This window comes from Pinus tabuliformis, chromosome 5_2, assembly GCF_031772625.1.
Source record: "Pinus tabuliformis cultivar Carrire ecotype Pingquan chromosome 5_2, CPIR1, whole genome shotgun sequence".
Taxonomy (NCBI): Eukaryota; Viridiplantae; Streptophyta; class Pinopsida; order Pinales; family Pinaceae; genus Pinus; species Pinus tabuliformis.
In genome coordinates this window covers 835,296,419-835,316,082 of record NC_142306.1, presented here as the reverse complement: position 1 = coordinate 835,316,082, position 19,664 = coordinate 835,296,419, and the positions used below count along the sequence as shown (strand labels likewise).

Here is a 19,664-nt window from a genome sequence, read left to right as displayed (position 1 = left end):
TTGGAGGATTTATCTTTAAATAGGAGGTCATTTGTCAGTCAATTCATCCGACCTTCGAGTCGTGTGCTAAGCTAAAAGCTCTCGTGTAATCTCTTTTTGGACAATAAAGAAAGACTCATGTAAATTTTTTTTAGCCATTGATAATAGCTTCTGAAGAGTGATTTGAGTACAGGTATTTTGCTCAGTCGTTGGAGTTTGAATGATAATTTAAGTTTTGAATATAATAGTAGGTATCTCTATTTATTTGAATTTTATTATCGTTTTCTCGCTCTATGTTGATGGATGAATTGAGTTTTGCGGGAAAGTCTTGATTTTTAGATCATCGGGCTTCGGGGAAGTTTTCAATTGGACCAGCCAAATCCCGATTCGTGTTTTCTGAAGAGACCAACTTAATTTGATCTTGGGCTTATCATAAGATATTTTTACTGATGATGCATGAAGGGTTTTGAGCTCATCACCTCCTTTGAACTTTGAATTTTTTTAATTTTCATGTGCTAAAGTGATAGATTTGGCTGTTGAGAGCCTCAGATTATCAGATCTGGGAGTGGAGTTGGGCTTACACTCCCTAGATCTGATAGATCTGCCATTCATGTACATAGATATGTAATTATTTTTGGTTTTCTGACTTGGGTTTTTCTGGGTTTTGTATATATCGTTTTGGTGTTTTATTGTTGTGCGCAACTACAGATCCGAAGGAGAAAACTGTGTAGAGTCTAGATCTAGGCCCTGGAGGGTAAGATTGGATCTCTAGGGTTCATTAACATCACATTGCAGGGATTTTGTAGTCCAAGTGTTTTAAATTTTTAAATCTGGAAATTTCTCTTCGGTTCTTGGGCTACAGTTTCTCTACTGCCTGGGGTTTCCTGAACAAAAAATTTCGAATTAGTTTTCACTGTGATTTTCTGGAATTATTTTTCTTGTATGCGTTTGGGTTTTAATTTTTTTTTTTTTTTATTTGGAAAATTTTTGGGTCTCTTTACCCCTGCCTGCCTGCGCTCTTTACTTCATTCTACCCGCAACATCCTTCAAACCCTTCAAAAATCCCTTTCTTTGATGCTCCATTACGCTGCCCATCCGGATCTCCTTGCGTGTTGCCTCAAATCCATCTATTTTTTGCTGCACGTTGTCCGCTTCCTTATTCCTCCACGCACAATCTTCTTCTTGCTACCATTTTTCCTTACCTCTGTGGCTCCTTCAACCTATGTGTTGTCCTTCTTTCAATCGGCCTTCATTTCCGCATCCCCTTTTCCTTGCTGCGTCCTCCCTCTTCTATCAGAGCCGCAGTCACGTATCTTGCTCCCCATGCGACCTGCGTCCTCCCTTTTCTACCCACTCCACAACCTTCTTAAACCTGAATCCTTTCGCCTCAAACGCTGCCTAATCTGCAAGCATAAACGTGACCCCTCATCCCTGTTTGCTTGTCATTCCCGCGGCCTCTGCTCACGCAGTCCCTCATTCCACGTCCAATCTGCTTGCACGCTGCCTTCTCCTTAACCGTCACGCAACTCCATTCACTGCATCCTTTCCTTCCGCGTCCTCCACGCATTTATGTTGCCAAACTCCTTCGTAGACCTGCAACCATTAATCCGCAGCTCGAGCTCCTCTCCTTCGCTGTGCAAGCCGCCAAACTCTCCGCCGTCATTGCTTTCCTCCTGCAAACCTGACCTGCACAGCAGCAAACAAAAAAAATTTCGTTTTATTTTATTTTATTTTTATGCATGTACATTAGGTTAGGTTAGATAATTTTTAGGAGTTTAGGTTTAGTTTTCGATTTCATGTCTTTAGCTAGATTTCATTAAGATTTTAACAAATAAAAAATTCCGATTTGGTGTTCATTTTGATATTTGATTTCATTCTCTTTTTTATTTTATTTATGATTTAAGTTTTTTGATTCAAAAAACTTAAAAAAAAATTCTAAAACATTAAAAAATTTCTAAAAATCCTACAAATTAAAAAAAAATATAAAAGTTTCAAAATTTCTAAAAAATAAAAAATAAAAAAAATTCTTTTAACATTTGATTTTTTTTCCTTTTGTTTTGTTTTTTGATTTAAAATTCTAAAAATTTAAAAAAATCATAACATTTTAAAATTCCTAAAAAATCTTAAAAACATTAAAAAAATAAAAAAAATAAAAAAATCCTTTTGTTTTAAACTCTAGAATTTAAAAGTGAAATAAACTAAAGTAAATTAAAGGAATTGTGTTTTAACATTAAAAATTTTTAACGTGGCATGTGGCCCATTAAAAATTCGATTCATTAACCCTTTGATTTATTTTTCTTATTCATTTTTTGCATTGAAGTTATTGCCTAAGGAATAATTAAAATTGTTTATTTGAAGTTCATTAGTGTTATTTGGTGATTAAATGCATTTTTGATATTTCTCTATTGTCAAGTGCAATTAATGTTTCAAAAGTTATATTGGCGATAAAAGAAAATTAATTAATTCTGGATCTTGGTCATTAATGAAAATTATTTTAAATCTGGAATATCTGGCATGATAAAGCTTTGAGCAGTTTACATTTAATCATTCACGATTGTCCTTAGTTGTCACATTTTTAAATTGTTTTGGATGACTTGTTATTTAGTATATGGTTAATTCATATAAAAGGCATTGGTTTGTAGTCATTTATATCTTGTAGTTGTGTCTTATCTTAATCTATCTATTGTAATTGACCAAGACTTGCTTTAAATTCACAGAGTTCGTGTTCCATAGGCTTTCTCATCCATTTACCTTAGGGACTACCCCCTTGACTTGCATAGGAGAGAGTCTAAACGAAGTGAGTAAGGATCAAGAGTGACAGCCCTTACTTTGAGCGTTGTCGCGGTTCCTGGACACTTTGTGCGACAACAAGGACCTAACACCTCTAGAAGTAGAAACCACCTAATAGGATACTTGGTTAACCCCATTTGGAGTTTGGAGACATTAGTATATGCCAAAGCTCATTATGGAAGGGTAGGCCATTATGAAGTCCCTACATGTGGTCCATGGTTTGTAAGATCTTTTACTTGATTTCTTTGATGACGTGTTGTGCTGGAAGGCTAGGGGACTGTAACAAATAAAATAATGTAAAATAATGTAAACGATAATAATCATAAATAATTATTAGTTAATCATTAGTTAGGTTGAAGAGGCATGTCTAAATGAGACATGACTCTTCATGAAGAGACACTTGCCCGATATATAAGCAAGCCTCCCGTTCTCATTGTATATCAATTCATTCTTATTCACACATTTAATATATAATATTTGTATCCTCATGGATATCTTGATATTCCAAGTCTTTTGGAGTAATGAATTTGTAGAAGGAACTTTGTTTGCTTCATTTGGTATCAGAGGAGTTCGGTCCTCTAGGTTGTTTAACCGGTGCACGAAGCTCATTCTCCAATCCAAGTCTTTGGCTATCGACTCTTCGTCAAATTTACTTCTGTTGCAGTTCAAACGTTTCGCTAAATATTTGGGAGTTTCTCCTTCTCTCAGTTTTTCTAGGCCTTTGGTCATAAAAAAAAATTAACCAAAAAAAAAAAATATAAGTAAATAAATTAAAAAAAAAGAAGAAAAAAAAGTAAAAGAAAAAACAAAACGGATACAAAATCTCATACCAAGTATATTTAAAACTTTCTACGTGGAGAAGCCCGTGGTTTTAAAAACAACCCATGGTATTGCCCATGGTATTTTAAAAAGTTAAGGGGAAAAAAACAAAAAACAAAAGGAATACATTTTACTTTTTACGTGGAGAACATTTTAACCAGGGTTTTAAAAACAATCCATGGTAATAGCCCATGGTATTTTAACATTGTGTCTGTGTCATATGAAAAGACGTGACCTTTATATTTATTAAGTGCGGTGATATTAAAAATTTATCAAGGAAGTAATTAAGTATAAAAAAAGGGGACCAATTTATTATTAAAAAAAAATAAAAAAAAAGGAAGTGAAACTATTATTATTATAAAATAATAGAATTATTTTTAAAAGGGGACTTAATATAAAGAAATACATACATATATATGGAGGGCAACAATATAAAGGAGTATTTTTTTTTAATAAAAGGGTATTCAAGTTTTTAACAATCCACATTAAAGGAGAATATTTGAAAAAGATATATAAAAAATAAAAGAAATACAAAAAAAAAAAAAAGAATAAAATCCCAAGTTCATCTTAACAAAGTAAAAATGGAGTCAACCGTTGACGATAAAGAAATTGAGTGTAGTCCAAAAATGAGAGATGAAAGGTTTCCTGAAACCTTTGGTAAATATGTTGATACATTATTTCAAATCAAAGGATCACTCGCAGGAAGAGACATCATAATCTCTATTTGTCCTGCTGAAAGAAGTAATTATGTTAGTCCTAAATGTGCTAACCAATTGGTGATTCCTAAATCAAATATAGTTGAAGCAAATATTTTTGGCAAACAATACGATATAAGCAATTTACACCTAAGTATTGGAGAATACACTTTTACCTCACAATTCACCGTGAAAACTTTACGTTTTGACGATAGTGACATTGTTAGTGACATTGTTTTGGGTTTACCTTGGATGGAAACTCTAGGTTCCTTTATTCTAAAATACAAAGAATAAGTTTTTAACATTTTCTTACAAGAAGAAGAAAATAACGCTCCAAGATTTTACACTAAAACCAAATTCAGTAACACCCGAAGATATCTCAGATATTTCAAAAGTAATCTCTCAAGAAGGTAAAGAGGTATTACAAAATATGCAAAAAGAAATTGACAAAATCAATCTTGACAAAAATTAAGAAGTTTCTCGACTTAAAAATCATAGTGAAAAATTGCTGACACAAATTAAGAAACTTAAGAAGTATAAGAAGTCATCAGAAAGCCAGGTACAACGACTTATCAAGAAGGAAGCATCAAATGTAGGAATTCAAGTTGATGACAAAATAACAAATACCGATCCAGTGAATGTCACAACTCAGGAAGAAGACAAGCAAGTTGAAGAAAAGATGCGCTTGGATGTTGCAAGTCAGATGATAAATATTCTTAGTGAATGTTCCATAACCAACTCAACAACATCTTCGCCAGAAGAAAATATAAAAATTGCCACATGCCCAATAAGGGAAAGTCAAACAAAAAAGTTCCCTGTCAACATCCAAATCATGAGAATAGACAGCTCAACCAATCTACGTATCGGGACCATTCACACTAGAAATAACAAATTGATGTTTCAGAGAATGATGATGTAAAATCAATCTCGTCTTATGCTAAAAAGTCGTTACAAAATTCCACAAAAAATTAATCTAGGATGGTATGATTCCTTCTTAGTGTGACAATTTTGTTTGTCACTTAGAAGATCATATCAGCGTGTATCGACGAGGATGACTATTCCGAGATAGAAAGATGTTCGAAGCTGAAAAAGAGATCAATCCTTTTTCATTGACAAGCTTTGAGGACAAATATTTTTGAGGAAAGAGGCAATGCAACAAATAAAATAATGTAAACGATAATAATCATAAATAATTATTAGTTAATCATTAGTTAGGTTGAAGAGGCATGTCTAAATGAGACATGACTCTTCAGGAAAAGACACTTGCCCGATATATAAGCAAGCCTCTCGTTCTCATTGTATATCAATTCATTCTTATTCACACATTTAATATATAATATTTGTATCTTCATGGATATCTTGATATTCCAAGTCTTTTGGAGTAATTAATTTGTAGAAGGAACTTTGTTCGCTTCAGGGATGCATTGGATCTTATGCAAGATTGCAGGTGGTCTCCATCTTGGGTTTGGTCTCCCTAAAACGGGTCCTAACCCTCTAGAGGACTACATTGGCACATGTAGGGTGTGTGTTGAGAGCCATGGGCCTCCTTAGTAGTAGACAATACTCCATGGATCCCCAAAGATGTTCAGAGTTTGGCTCGAAACCCATCTATTGGATGAGGAAGATGCACTTGGTTCACCTTTGCCTAACCAACCCCACATATGTATCATGCAATTGGCAGTTGACCTAAGACTTGTAGGATGATATGGCATCACCTACACTATCATCGAAGTCCTTACATATGGTCTACAAGCATTTCCGACTTATTTGGAGACCCATGAGGTTATCATTGTGCCCCCACACCCACTAGGAGCACCACAGGTTTATTGTTTAGAGAAAAGGGGCCACCCCCTTGTTCATCACTTTTGAGGGTTTTATTCTTCATTATGGCACTTATGGACCTCATCAGGCCTCTTGGAGGGCCCTACGGCATGTATTGTTTATCATTGACCTCTTGAGAGCCTTATTATTTCATTTATGTCCTAGTTTGGTGGGCTTGTCACCAAAAGTTAGGCTATTAGCACATTGTTTTATTTTTGGGGCTTATGTAGGCCTAAGAGACTAATTCGAACTTCTAATTAGTGTATAAATACAAGTGAGATGAGTTCATTTTCTCATTATCACTTTGGATTGGATCTCTCCTCTTTAGAGAACTTTGCACTTTTTCTGGAATGAAGAATTGGAGCATGGATGAATTTTGATGTTTGGATTGGAGTATTTTATCTTGGAGCTTCTTTATTGTCAAATTGTTGATGGTTGGATATGTCCTATTACATGTAAGTACACACTTTTTATGGCTATTCTTGTTTTACTTTTGTCATATTCATTGGATGGGATTTTCGCTATAATAGGGCTAATTGTTGTTGATTTGGGGTAGCAACGGATGTGCTCTAGCCATGAAAATTGGTAGAGAGGCTAAAGCACATGAGGTCTCCAAAACCAAAAAATCGTTTTGGAAAAATCCATCCTGATGAAGAGTTATTAAAATAATTAATATCTTTAATGAATTCCTAAGTCTAAACTTAGGGAAATAAAAATATTAATGGGTATTAATAAAGATAAGGATGAGAAGCTTCCAAAAGATAAGGATCAAGTCTATTTTAATCTTAGCCGTTGATTAGGGACTTAATCTCGACTGTTGATTCATCAATAGGAAAAGTATAAAAGGGGACTTGAGGATCAGTTGGAGATACACTGAGGGAGACCAGTCAGTTCGATTTTTGGAGCAGGATTAGCTGAGAAATCCGAACTAGAGGTTTGGAGCGCAACAATAGGTAGCAGGTACGGAACAGAGAGTCAGGAACAACACTAGAAGATTAGCGTAGAGCTTAGAGAGGCAGATGCAGAGCCTCTCAGGCAGACTTTGAGGCAGTAGGACTACGCAGTCACTGGAGGGCCTGCCTGGGTGACGCAGAGAGGCCCAGTGCTGACACAGAAAAGCATGAGTTGACGTAGAGGGTTTGGGAGCTGCGTAGAGGCCAACAAGCCTGATGTTGAGTTTGGGAGAAGTGCTGAAGAAATTATCTCTGTTGGGTAAGCTAGTTTGGAACCTAGCTGTACTGAAGAATAGTTGATTAATAAAATACTCCTCTGCTGCATCGGTTTTCCCGTATTGGGTTTTTTCGGGGACAATTGTCCAAAATATCTGTGTTGATGTGTTTGATTCTTGTGCATGTATTTGTTTTTGTATTATGGTGTGATATCAACAACATAATTTATTTTAATGTTTACTGAAGGGTTTTTGTAAATAACTTATTGGGAAATAAGTAGATAAAATAAATTAGTTGTTGCAGTGATAGAATTTTCAGATGGTATCAGAGCAAGTAATCAGAGATAGGAAGGGAAAATCAATTATGGGTCGAGATCATGATGCAGAGGCATCTACGTCAGGAGACTCGCACAAATTTTTCAGAAAATTGCACAAGGGACAATAATTTCGATTTCTCTATGTTGGCTTCCAGATTGGAAGAAGAAGTTGCTTGTGTGACTAGCTCTGCATCATCAGAGGTGTGGTATATAGACAGTGGAGCCTCTTGGCATATGACGGGAACTTGAGAATGTTTCTCAGATTATCAGGAGGAAAGGATGAATTTTCAGATCACCATGGGGAATAAGGCAAAGTGTACTCCACTAGGGAAGGGTACCATAGTTTTTCAAATAGAAACAGGAGAGCGGTTCCATGCTACCAATGTGCTGCATGTACCAGGATTGGGGATGAACTTACTTTCCATGTCGCAACCTTAAGGTAAGGGATATGACGTTTTCTTCATCAAGGAGAAAGTATACGTCAAACATCTAAGCTGGAAAAAGAAAGTGCAGATCGGGATCAGAAGTAACAGGTTGTACAGACTACAACTAGAATCACCAATGGCACTAATAGGCAGTCTTGGAGACAAGGATTTGAATGAACTATGCAATAGAAGAATGGGACATTTGCACCATGGGGCTCTGAGAATTCTCAGGAAAACTGTAACAAGGGTTCTGGATCTTAGTACAGAACGAGATGATGTATGTAGAGGATGTGCCCTGGGAAAGTATGCCAAAGTAGTATTTCCTAGAAGTAAAAACAGGGCCAAGAGTGACTAGGATTGATGCACTCAGATATCTGTGGACCTATGTCCACTAAAACTCATAGTGGTGCCGAGTACTTCGTCACCTTCATCGATGACCACTCAAGGAAAACTTGGATTTATTTTTTGAAAACCGAGGACGAGGTTTTCTGTCGATTCAAAGAGTTCAGGGCTTTGGTGGAGAATCTAACAGGGATGAAAATAGAAGTTTTGCGCTTAGATAATGGTGGAGAGTATGTCAATAAGGACTTCACTGATTTTTGCTCTAAGGAGGGCATCAAAAGAGAGTGGACAACTCCTTACAACCCGGAGCAAAATGGAGTAGCAGAAAGAAAGAACAGGACTATTGTAGAAGCAGCTAGGGCCATGATGTATGATCAGGACATGCCAAAGTTCTTGTGGGCAGAAGCATGCAATACGACAGTTTATGTTCAAAATGGACCTCCTCATCGGGCATTGGGGAAGATTATTCCAAAGAAAGTCTTCACAGGGAAGACACCTGAGGTCAGTCATTTCAAGATATTTGGGAGCTTAGCATATCGCCGTATACCCAAGGAAAAGAGGAAGAAGCTGGATCAAACTGTAGAGAAAGGATATCTAGTGGGATATAGCGAGAACACTAAGACATACAGAATCTATCTTCTAGGGAGCAGGAAGGTAGTAGTTCGACGAGATGTGAAGTTCATGGAGGACAGGGCTTTCAGAAAATCTCGAGAAATGCCTTTCGAGGAGCAGTCAAAAGATGAGTCGTTGGTCAAACCTCTCCAACCAACGGAAGCAAAGAATTCTTCCTCGGATCAGGAAGAATCACAGGAGGAGGAGGAGCTAACAGAAGCAATGTTGCACGAAGCGCCCCCCCCCCAGCGCATCCCATACGGAAGCGCCTAGGAAGCTTGGCCGGAAGCGCCGCTTCCGAATTTTTTGCCGCTTCCTGGAAATTCGGAAGCGTGGTATGGAAGCGCTGCTTCCAAAGTGCGCTTTGTACGGTGCTTCGGGCATTGGAAGTGTGGTGCTTCGGAGGAGGAAGCGTACGCTTCTTGTACGCTTCCGGAAAAGCATCCGGAAAAGTGTTTAGAAAATCATTTTTTTGTCAATTTTTTTTTTTTAATTTTAGGTGAGTTTGCTTGTTGGGGGTGGGTCCACCTTGGGTTAGGGTGACGAATGAAGGCAAAAAAAATTATAAATATAGTAGAGGCTCCCTCATGGTAATGTTAAATTCTTAAAGTAAAAGTGACATTCTCCTTTATTTTTCATTTTTATCTTTTTACTTAAATTTTTAACATTACTATGAAATGACTCAAGATGTTTGAGAGTGGTTCCAGCCTCATTGGACTTCATATGGACAAAATAGAAATTCATATCCTATTCAAAATTCAGCAGACTTAACAGTTTTCAGGAATTCAGGATCAATGGGATTGTGGCATTTCATTAGATTATATCAAGTATGAAGGTATGCGATTAGCATTTAATCAAGAGCACCAAGCCCTATATGTACTCTAGTGTTGGTGGTGTTAATTGTTGAACTCCTTTGTCACGCGGCACGCCCTTAGCAAAAAATTACCTTTCAATCAAGTCAAAATCATCGATAAAGCATGTTAAGCTTTTTATACCATATTTTAAGTCTTGAATTAGGTAGTTTGATCAAAATTGGGCAATGTTGACTAATATCCCTAGACAATCGAGGTAGTTGCAAAGGCTAGACAAGAGGAGAAGAATCTCGATTCTAGATGGTTGATGCATCTAAATGGTTGATGCTCGAATAATTAATCATTAATGTACAATGGATGTTATATCTCTCTTGATTTATGCAAAAATATGCATGTTTTCATGTCTTCTACTATTAATTTGCTATTTGGGATGTTTGTTTTGAGTATAAATGCATATATATATATATATATATATATATATATATATATATATCTATATCTATATCTATATATATATATAGCAGACGCTTTCGCAGACGCTTCGCTTCCTAGATTTTTGGAAAATGACGCTTCCTCGTCCCGCTTCCAAAAAACGTTTCTGCTTTGCCCCGCTTCGTGCAACATTGAACAGAAGCACTTGCTAGTAGAGGAAGAACGAGCAAGGAACTTCGTTAGATTCCGCGAGATGCAGAGGATTTCATCAGTGCACCAAGAAACAACAAAAGGGAGCAAAAACAGCTAGATAGATATCAGGCATTACTAGCTCAGGATGGGGAGCCTGCCAGTTTTCAGGAAGCTGCTCAACATTAGGTTTGGTTGGATGCGATGGTAGAGGAATACAACTCCATAATGGTGAACGATGTTTCGGAGGTAGTGCTAAGGCCTCAAGACAGATCGGTGGTAGGTTCGAGATGGATCTACAAGATTAAATACATTGCAGAAGGTAGTGTGGAAAAATTCAAAGCCAGATTTGTGGTTAAGGGGTACACTCAGAAGGAAGGAATTGATTACGAAGAGACCTTCGCCCTAGTAGCCAGGTATACATCTATTAGAACCGTGATATCTCTTGCAGCACAGATGGGATGGGAGATTCATCAGATGGATGTCAAAACAACATTTCTGAACGAGGTGATAGAAGAAGACTTATATATTGAACAACCAAAAGGCTTTGAGACACATGAGAAGAAGTCTCATGTATGCAGATTAAAGAAAGCCTTGTATAGGCTGAAACATGCACCTAGAGCATGGTATAGTCGAATTGATGGCTACTTGCAGAAGATGGGATTTGTCAAGAGTGACGCAGATCCAAATCTCTACTATTTGGTTGTAGAGAATGAACCTCTAATCCTAGTATTATATGTGGATGATCTCTTCCTGATAGGATTATCCAGGGTCATTGGGGAATACAAGAAGAATCTAGTCACAGCATTTGACATGAAGGATTTGGGACAAATGCATTATTTCCTGGGGTTGGAAGTTTGGGAGAAAAAGGGGGAGATCTTCCTTGGGCAAGGGAGATATGCTACAAAAATTATGAAGAGATTCAGGATGGAAGATTGTAGACCCATGGCTACTCCAATGATCACCAATTCGAAGAAAATTGATGCATCAGAAGACAAGGATGTTGATCCCACCTTATATAGGCAGCTCATAGGGTCCCTGATGTATCTTGTCAATACCTGGCCAGACATTTGTTACGCTGTCAACACCCTCAGTCAGTGCATGGTGGAATCGAAGAGGGCACACTGGGCAGTAACCAAACATGTTCTCAGATATATACAGGGAACAATCGATTATGGACTCTTGTACACCAGGAGTAAGGATATCAGGTTGAATGGATTTACTGATGCAGATTGGGCTGGAAGTTAAGTGGATCGGAAAAGTACCTCTGGGTACTGTTTCAATATTGGATCGGGAATGACCTCCTGGTGCAGTAGGAGACATAAATTCGTAGCTCTAAGCTCAACTGAAGCAGAATATATGGTCGCAAGCACAGTTTTGTGCGAAGCCATATGGCTTAGAAAACGGCTTGTGAACCTATTCAGAAGAAAGATGGAGGCAACCAAGATCATGTGTGATAATCAAAGTTGCATCAAGCTCTTTGAGAATCCAGTATTTCATGATTGGTCAAAGCATATTGATATTCGGTGTCACTTTGTTAGACACTGTGTCGAACGAGGAGCTGTATAGTTGAGCTACACTCCTACAGGAGAATAGGTGGTAGACATCCTTAGCAAGGCCCTTGGAAGAACCAAGTTTGATTATTTCAGGGAGAAGATGGGGATGATAAAGAATCCATTTCAGTAGCAGAAATGGGTATGATGTTGCAGTGTAGTAGCATGATGCAACATAATGAGAAGGGGTTGCAGTGTAGATGCAGTGTTGGGAAGAAGGACTAGCAACAACACGGATGCAGAGGGAGTTGCAGTGTTGGGAAGGACCAACAACGATACGGATGTAGAGGGAGCTGCAGTACAGATGTAGCAGTGGCAGTGATAGAGCCATGGGTAGCAGTACAGGATGCCACAGTGCAGAGGATGTTGGGCAGGGAAGCTCAGCATTAGCACAGGTACCGGTGCCGTATACCCAGAGTGATGCTTAGTGTGGAGTATTACTAGAGCACAATCCTTACTAAGAGGGATTGTTGATTTGGGGTAGCATCGAATGTGCTCTAGCCATGAAAATTGGTGGAGAGGCTAAAACACACGAGGTCTCCAAAACCCAGATATTGTTTTGGAAAAATCCATACGGATGAAGAGATATTAAAATAATTAATATTTTTAATGAGTTCCTAAGTCTAAACTTAGGGAATAAAAATAGTAATGGGTATTAATAAAGATAAGGATGAGAAGCTTCCAAAAGATAAGGATCAAGTCTATTTTGATTTTAATTATTGATTAGAGACTTAATCTCAGCGGTTGATTCATCAACAGGAAAAGTATAAAAGGGGACTTGAGGGTCAGTTGGAGATACACTAAGGGAGACCAGTTAGTTCGATTTCTGGAGCGGGGTTAGCTGAGAAATTCTAACTAGAGGTCTGGAGCACAACAAGAGGTAGCAGTTACGAAACAGAGAGTCAGGAACATCACCAGAAGATCAACGCAGAGGTTAGAGAGGGAGACGCATAGGCAATAGGACTGCGCAGTTACTGGAGGGCTTGCGTGGGTGATGCAGAGAGGCTCAGTGCTGACGTAGAGAGGCAGGCGCTGACGCAGAGGGTATGGGAGTTGTGCAGAGTCTAGCAAGCCTGACGTTGAGTCTAGGAGAAGTGCTGGAGAATTTATCTCTGTTGGGTAAGCTAGTTTGGCACCTAGTTATACTGAAGAATAGCTGATTAATAAAATCCTCCTTTGCTGCATCGGTTTTCCGGCATTGGGTTTTTTCGGGGACAATTGTCCAAAATATTTGTGTTGTTGTGTTTGATTCTTGTGCATGTGTTTGTTTCTGTATTATGGTGTGATATCTGCTCAGAATTTATTTTAATGTTTACTAAAGGGTTTTTGTAAATAACTTATTGGGAAATAAGTAGGTAAAATAAATCAGTTGTTGCAGTGATAGAATTTTCACAATTGTTGCATTGCATAATTGCAAATTTGTGGAATTATTGTTTCTATATAGCATCTCTCAATGTTTGGGCCATGTATGTGAATGAAATCCTTGAGGGATAGTTCCACTTGGGAATTTATCTTGATAAGCCATCTCTTTTGCCAAGCGAAATATAAAAGCTTTGAGGTCTCTTCCTCTTGCCCTAATGGCTAAGCGAAGTAGTCCTTAAGGCCTCCTTGACCGAAATACAAGTTCCTTTCTCGTTATTCTCCTAGAATCCATTCTTCCCAAGGGATTAAGGCACTGATCCTCCAATAGGTGATCACTCAAAGAATACTTTTCTTCACCTTTCCCTCTCTCCTCTAGGTCTAACCAAGTTGGGTCACCCAGGGAATCATTAACCTGACAAAATAGCCCAAGAAAAAGTTTGATCTCCTAGCCTCTACTGCGCTGGTGTGTCCTCAAGGCCTCCTCCAATTTTGAAGCCATTCTGACAGTGGAATTGTGAGATAACCCAAGCCCTAGCTCCGATATCAAACTTTGCCCTGGTGTTCCCTAGGCTAGTGCCTCATAGGATTAATTTGACACCTTTAAGTGGGAATTCTTGCTTTGATTCTTTCCCCTTCCTTGTCTGGATTAAGAACATCATTGGTTGCTAAATTCTCCTCCCCTTTACCTAGGCTGGGTCCACTTGGTCTTGTGTGGTCCCACACTTTTCAAAAGTCAAATCCTCAAGAACCATTCGGAAAATCAAATCCAATAAGGATTTTAGGATTGGGAAACTCCTTTACAAAGCATATTCCTCTAACCTAACCCTCAAATCCTCACCTCATTATCCTAGAAACCTTTGTACCTTGCTTAACAAGTAAGTAAGCTATATTCTTAACCCCCTTCTAGGAAAATGATCATTAAGGTCACTTCACCATCCATTTGTTGATTCATCCTTCACAAGTGACTTTCTATATACCGGGTCTCATCCCATCAGTGAAAGTCTGTAAAGAGTAGGGTGTCTTAGCTGAGGTGACAGTGGGCTAAGCCTCCATCGTTGCCCTTTAGGAGTCCCTTTTATGCCCCTTGCTAATTTGAGCGGTAACAAAGTCTACATAGATAATGTGGTGGCAATTCCCCAGGATGCAGATCAACTCAAGGAATACAGGAAGGAGATTGCGAAGGCGAAGAGATTGATCCTGGATGGACTCTGGGACCATATAGTCTCACATGTGTTAGACAAAGGTACAACCAGAGAGATGTGGGAAGCTCTTTCCACGCTATATCAGAGTTCTTCGGAGCAATGAAATATGTTCATGGAAGAGAAGCTCAGATGCATCAGGATGCAGAAGGGAGAAGGTATACATCCCTTTCTCACCAGGATTTAGGAGGTCGGAGAGCAACTTGCAGCTGTTGGGGCAGTGCCTCAATCTTCAGAGTTTGTACGGTTGGCAGTAAACAGTGTATCGAAGGATTGGTAAGTCTTTGTCCAAAGCATATTGGGCAGAGACACGCTACCTAGATGGCACATGATGTGGGCCGATCTATAGCAGGAGGAGATGAGGCGAGCTTTGCTAAAGAGTTCTATCAATGGTAGCAGTCTCAGCAGATCGAAGGGTGTGAAGGAAGAGGAGAATGTGGCCCTTGCATCGAAGGATCCCAGTCAGGGATAGGGGGAACAAAAGAAGAAGAAGAAAGACCTGGCTAAGATCAAGTGCTTCAGGTGTAACGAGAAGCAAGACCAGGCAACAACACATGCTGAGATAGATAGGCTGTCCTCCAGGTTAGAGGAATATTTTACGATGTTCACAGACATACCTCTAGGAGTGAGATGGGGTGATTTGGAGTTGTAGCTCCAGAGTGCTACAGGGTTTGGACAAGGTCCTTGGGGAGTCCGCCTAGTGGATCATTACTTGGCTACGGGGGCCCATAATATTCAATAGCAGGATGGATCAGTGGCGGTTGATGTAGTCAGTACTAGAGTGACAGTTGCAGACTAGTAGCAGTCAGATGTTGAGGAGCGCAGTGTAGTGTTGGTAGCAATGCAGAGTGGCACAGTAGCAGAGTCGACAACAACGCAGATTTTTCAGTGACAGTGCAGATGCTAGTAGCAGTCAGAGACTCAGGAGATAGAAGCATCATACTGAACACAGTGGATTCAATATTTAGGATGCTTCTCAGTTGCTGTAGTTGCAGTTTCAGTAGCAACAGATGAGAGGGAATTGCAGTGCAGATGAAGTGTTGACAAAAGTATGGCAGTGTTAGCAGCAGCACAGATTCAACATTAGAGTTGCGCAGTGGTTGGTGGGCAGTATGGCCCGACATCAGCAGCGTGACAGGAGGTGATACAAAGACAGGGTGTTCTGACAGGGTGTGCAACACTAGAACACATTCTTCGCTAAGAGGGAGTGTTAGTTTTTGTAGCATTGAATGTGTTCTAGCTATGAAATTTGGTGGAGAGGCTAGAATACATGAGAACTCCAAAACCCATAAATCGTTTATGAAAATTCCACCTGGAAGTGTCTCAATTAGATTATTAGCCGATTTTTAAATATTTACTAAGTGTAAACTTAGGGAATATGGTTAATTAATCAATATTAATTGAGAAAGGTGAGAATAGTCTAGAAACTCACATTGATTGATTTCAAGATGATCCTATCCATCGATTAAGATTTAATCTTGGCTGTTGGAGTCCCAACGGAGGATTATAAGAAGAAGTTAATGGGCACTTGGAGAAGAGGCACCAGAAGTTCGATTTACTTGGACAATCGATTTCCAGAGAGCAACAACAGTTGCCGAAGAGCCAGAAATCGAAGTAGAGACAGTGAGTGGCAGAGACAGTGGTCCAAAGGAAGTTTTTCCAGATTCGGAGAGGCAGTAGCTAGAGGGTCAAGTTATTCCCAGTGAAGCAACGAAGAGGACTGTGCAATTGCTTCAGAAACACGGTTTGATTTGCTGGAGAGCAATTCGTTATCAGTTTCATACGCTGGGCAAAGGGCAAAGAGTGTTAGTTTTTGTAGCATCGGATGTGTTCTAGCCACGAAACTTTGTGGAGAGGCTAGAATACATGTATTCTCCAAAACCTAGAAATCGTTTATGGAAATTCCACCTAGAGACGACTTAATTAAAATATTTAATCTTTTTTAAATGGTACCTAAGTCTAAACTTAGGAAAACTGATTAATTAAAGGGTATGAATTAAGTCACGGTGAGAATCTTCTAGAAGAAGACTTGGATCGATTTTTAGTTAACCTTAGCCATCGATAATGTTTTAATCTTGGGCCTTGGTTGTTGAAGCCTCAACGAGAGATTATAAGAAGAAATTCGATGGGGTTTGGAGAACACACTTGAGGGCAAGGAATTCAATATTGTTGGGAAATCAAACTCTAGAGTAGCAACAGTAAGTTGCCAGAGGTGATTTAGTAGTTTCAAAGCAGTGAGAGAGGGGCAGGGATAGTAAGGTTGAAAGGAAGTTTTTCTAGTCCGGTGAGTGCATAGCAGAGAGATAGAAAGCTCCATAGAGAGGTTGACGCAGTGTAAAGAGGTAGTGTAGAGCTTCAGAGGGAGATCCGTATTTTGTAGAGGAGAAGTCGAGATTCAGTGGCAGGAGCCGGAGTGGGAGCGTGGAGGCCAGGAAGATCAAGTTTCCAAAGTAGCAGCTGATCAACAGATTGAGAGAGACGCTGGTCCAAGGTGGGTGACACAGCTATGCATAGGGTGACGCAAAGGCAGCAAGGAGCAACCCATCTTGAGCTAAGGTCAATGTCGGATCACTGGGGGAAGTGAGATTTTTCTCACTAGACTTCTCTCAGTCATTTTCTCTGTATGGAAAGCTAGATTCGAGCTTCCATAGATCTGTACTTAGATTTAATATTGTATAATAATACAACCCTTAGTTGCTGCACTGATTTTCCCAAATTAGGTTTTTTCGGGGGCATTGGTCCAAAAATAATAATGTTTTATTTTGTGTGTGAATCGATTCTTCAACGTTTTTTTGCTTCAGCAGTATTTATTTTGTGAAGGCTTCAGTTTATATGTTTCGATATTTGCCATAGGAAACTGCAAATAATTTGGTTGGTTAATTTAAAAAATAGAAGAAACATTGTTAGTCGCTGCAGTAAGATTCAGGGTTTTCCGAATTTCCGCAGGTGCCAGAGAAGCGATTTCCTCAACAGAGACAGGCAAAACGACTTCATCGGAGGCAGGTTGGAGGGATGATGTCATAGGGTCTGCGCAGAGCAGCGTAGAGGGTCTAGGAGGTCGAGTTTTTTGAAGGAAGTTGTGCCGGGATTGCTTGTGGAAGAAGGGTAATTCCCTTAAAATAATTTTGCCCAAATTTTCTTGTTGTTTGGATTGCCATTTGGGCATCCATAGATTGTACATAGAATTTCACTGCTGCATAATTATAAAAACCCTCATGCTGCACTGGTTTTCCCAAGTTGAGTGTTTCCGGGGACACTTGTCCAAAAATAACGGTGTCAATTTTATTGTGTGCATGTGCTAGTATTTTCCCAGTGTCCAGCGCTACTATTTCTGCAACTCTATTTATGAAGGTTGCAGTGTGTTTAATTCGATGTTGCCATAGCAATAAACTGAATATTAGAATAATCAAGTTATCAGTGAGAAGAAAACTGAATAATCAAGTTATCAGTTGCTGCAATAGGATTTCAGTTTCGAAATTTTCACACAATTTAGGCATCCCCTATTCCAATGGGGGCGAATAAAGTATTTGTCAGTGCGAAGTGTTCCTTGCCTAGTAGAGAGGGTTTCAGAAATGATGGAACAAAAAGATGTGGCTATTTCTATGGCATTCAAGTATATGGGAGAAGTGATTTTGTTAACAACAGAGCTAGAGGAAGTTCCGTGTCTAAAGAAGCTGGTGATGGGTTTTCAGTAGAATACAAAAGCAAGGACAATCAAATCTGAAGAGTGGGGGCATATCCAAGCATTGCGATTTTTAGTATTCAATATTGACCCACAAATATTAATGTTCGAAAATTATAATTAGGCCCCTAGTGTTAAATATGATGTCATATAGATAATTACTGTGTCTAAGATTATTTAGTTAAATAAAAGCCTAATTACCTCTTAAAGGTAACTTGTTTCACGCAGATAAATTGTTCCTCTGACAGTATTTGACAAGGTCCCAGGAAAAAGAACTTGTATTTAGGCAATCTTTTGAAGGTAGGAGATTAAGACGCAAGTCAGCCTTGAGAATGTTAAGGTCTAGAAATAAGCTATCGTTAGTATGTTTCTCAAACCCTTTGCAAACCCTTATGAGTTGATAATAGAATCTAAGTTTAAAACTTGATCCAATGCTATGGTCTTCTGCCATATTTTGAACTGTCCTGGTTTAAAGACAAGGGTGCTAAAAATGTACTGTCCAATATATACCCAAGTTACTAAAGTCACTAAGGTTTGCATTTAGAACACAAATATCGGGATTGAAAGTTACTTAATATAAGATTTCTGTTTCAGTTCTGCTGTTTCTGTTTATTATGAACATGAAAGAAAATGTACTTTGGGGACTGGACATGATCATATTTCTTATATGTGGAGTCCCATTTTTCTTTATGTCTGGAGTGTGCATCCACTGTCCCAAGGCTTGTGTGTATCTACATATGCTACCGCTCCCAAAATGAAACAAGCAAGAATACAAAGGAATTCAGAATGTGCTTAAGAATGATCACACAGCTATTCTACATCACTTTTCTGTTTGTATAATTTTTTGGACACTACTTTCAGTCAAAGCTGTATTCTCACTGTAGGTTTTATTTGGGGCAGTTGAAATGGTGTGGACTATCATGATACCCATGCAGAACATCAATGCATTCATTTTTCAGAATCCTTGTAATCATATCTCTTATAAAAAACTTTGTTGAATGTGTGTGCCAGACAAATCTTGCACTGGAGGTTGCAAAAGAAGCTGAAGTATCAGTTGCAATATTTGCTCCAGCATGGGTGTATCAGACTAAACAAGGTCCAAATTTTGAGGATGTAAATAACCGGTACTCTTTTTAATTTTTCATTGTTGCTTTTGCAGAAGGCAAGTTACTATACCAGGCAGTGGTTCAAAATTTTATTATTGCATAATAGAGAAAGAGAATAAAATACTAATCTTTGAGCTCTTGCGATATGCTATATTATATGTGAAAGGTTCAAAAACGTGGCTTCAAAGCACATGCATGTGCAATTCTTGTTTTCATTTTTTCATTGTTTCTTTTGTAGAAGGCAAGTTACTATACCAGGCATTGATTCAAAATTGTAGTACTCCATCATGAAAAAAAGAGAACTAAAACACCACTCTTTGATCTCTTGCGATATGCTATATTATATGTGAAGGGTTCAAAA

At 38.7% G+C, this 19,664-nt stretch overlaps 1 protein-coding gene across 1 annotated transcript in view; it reads left to right on the top strand.

The window, feature by feature from the left end:
- Positions 1-19,664, top strand: part of LOC149161922 (cytosolic endo-beta-N-acetylglucosaminidase 1-like) — a 185,843-nt gene that overhangs the window by 105,148 nt on the left and 61,031 nt on the right. Inside the window, exon 6 of the mRNA XM_089435044.1 lies at positions 19,209-19,321. Within this exon, the coding sequence (XP_089291170.1) occupies positions 19,209-19,321 (113 nt within the window). The remainder of the gene's footprint in view (positions 1-19,208; positions 19,322-19,664) is intronic.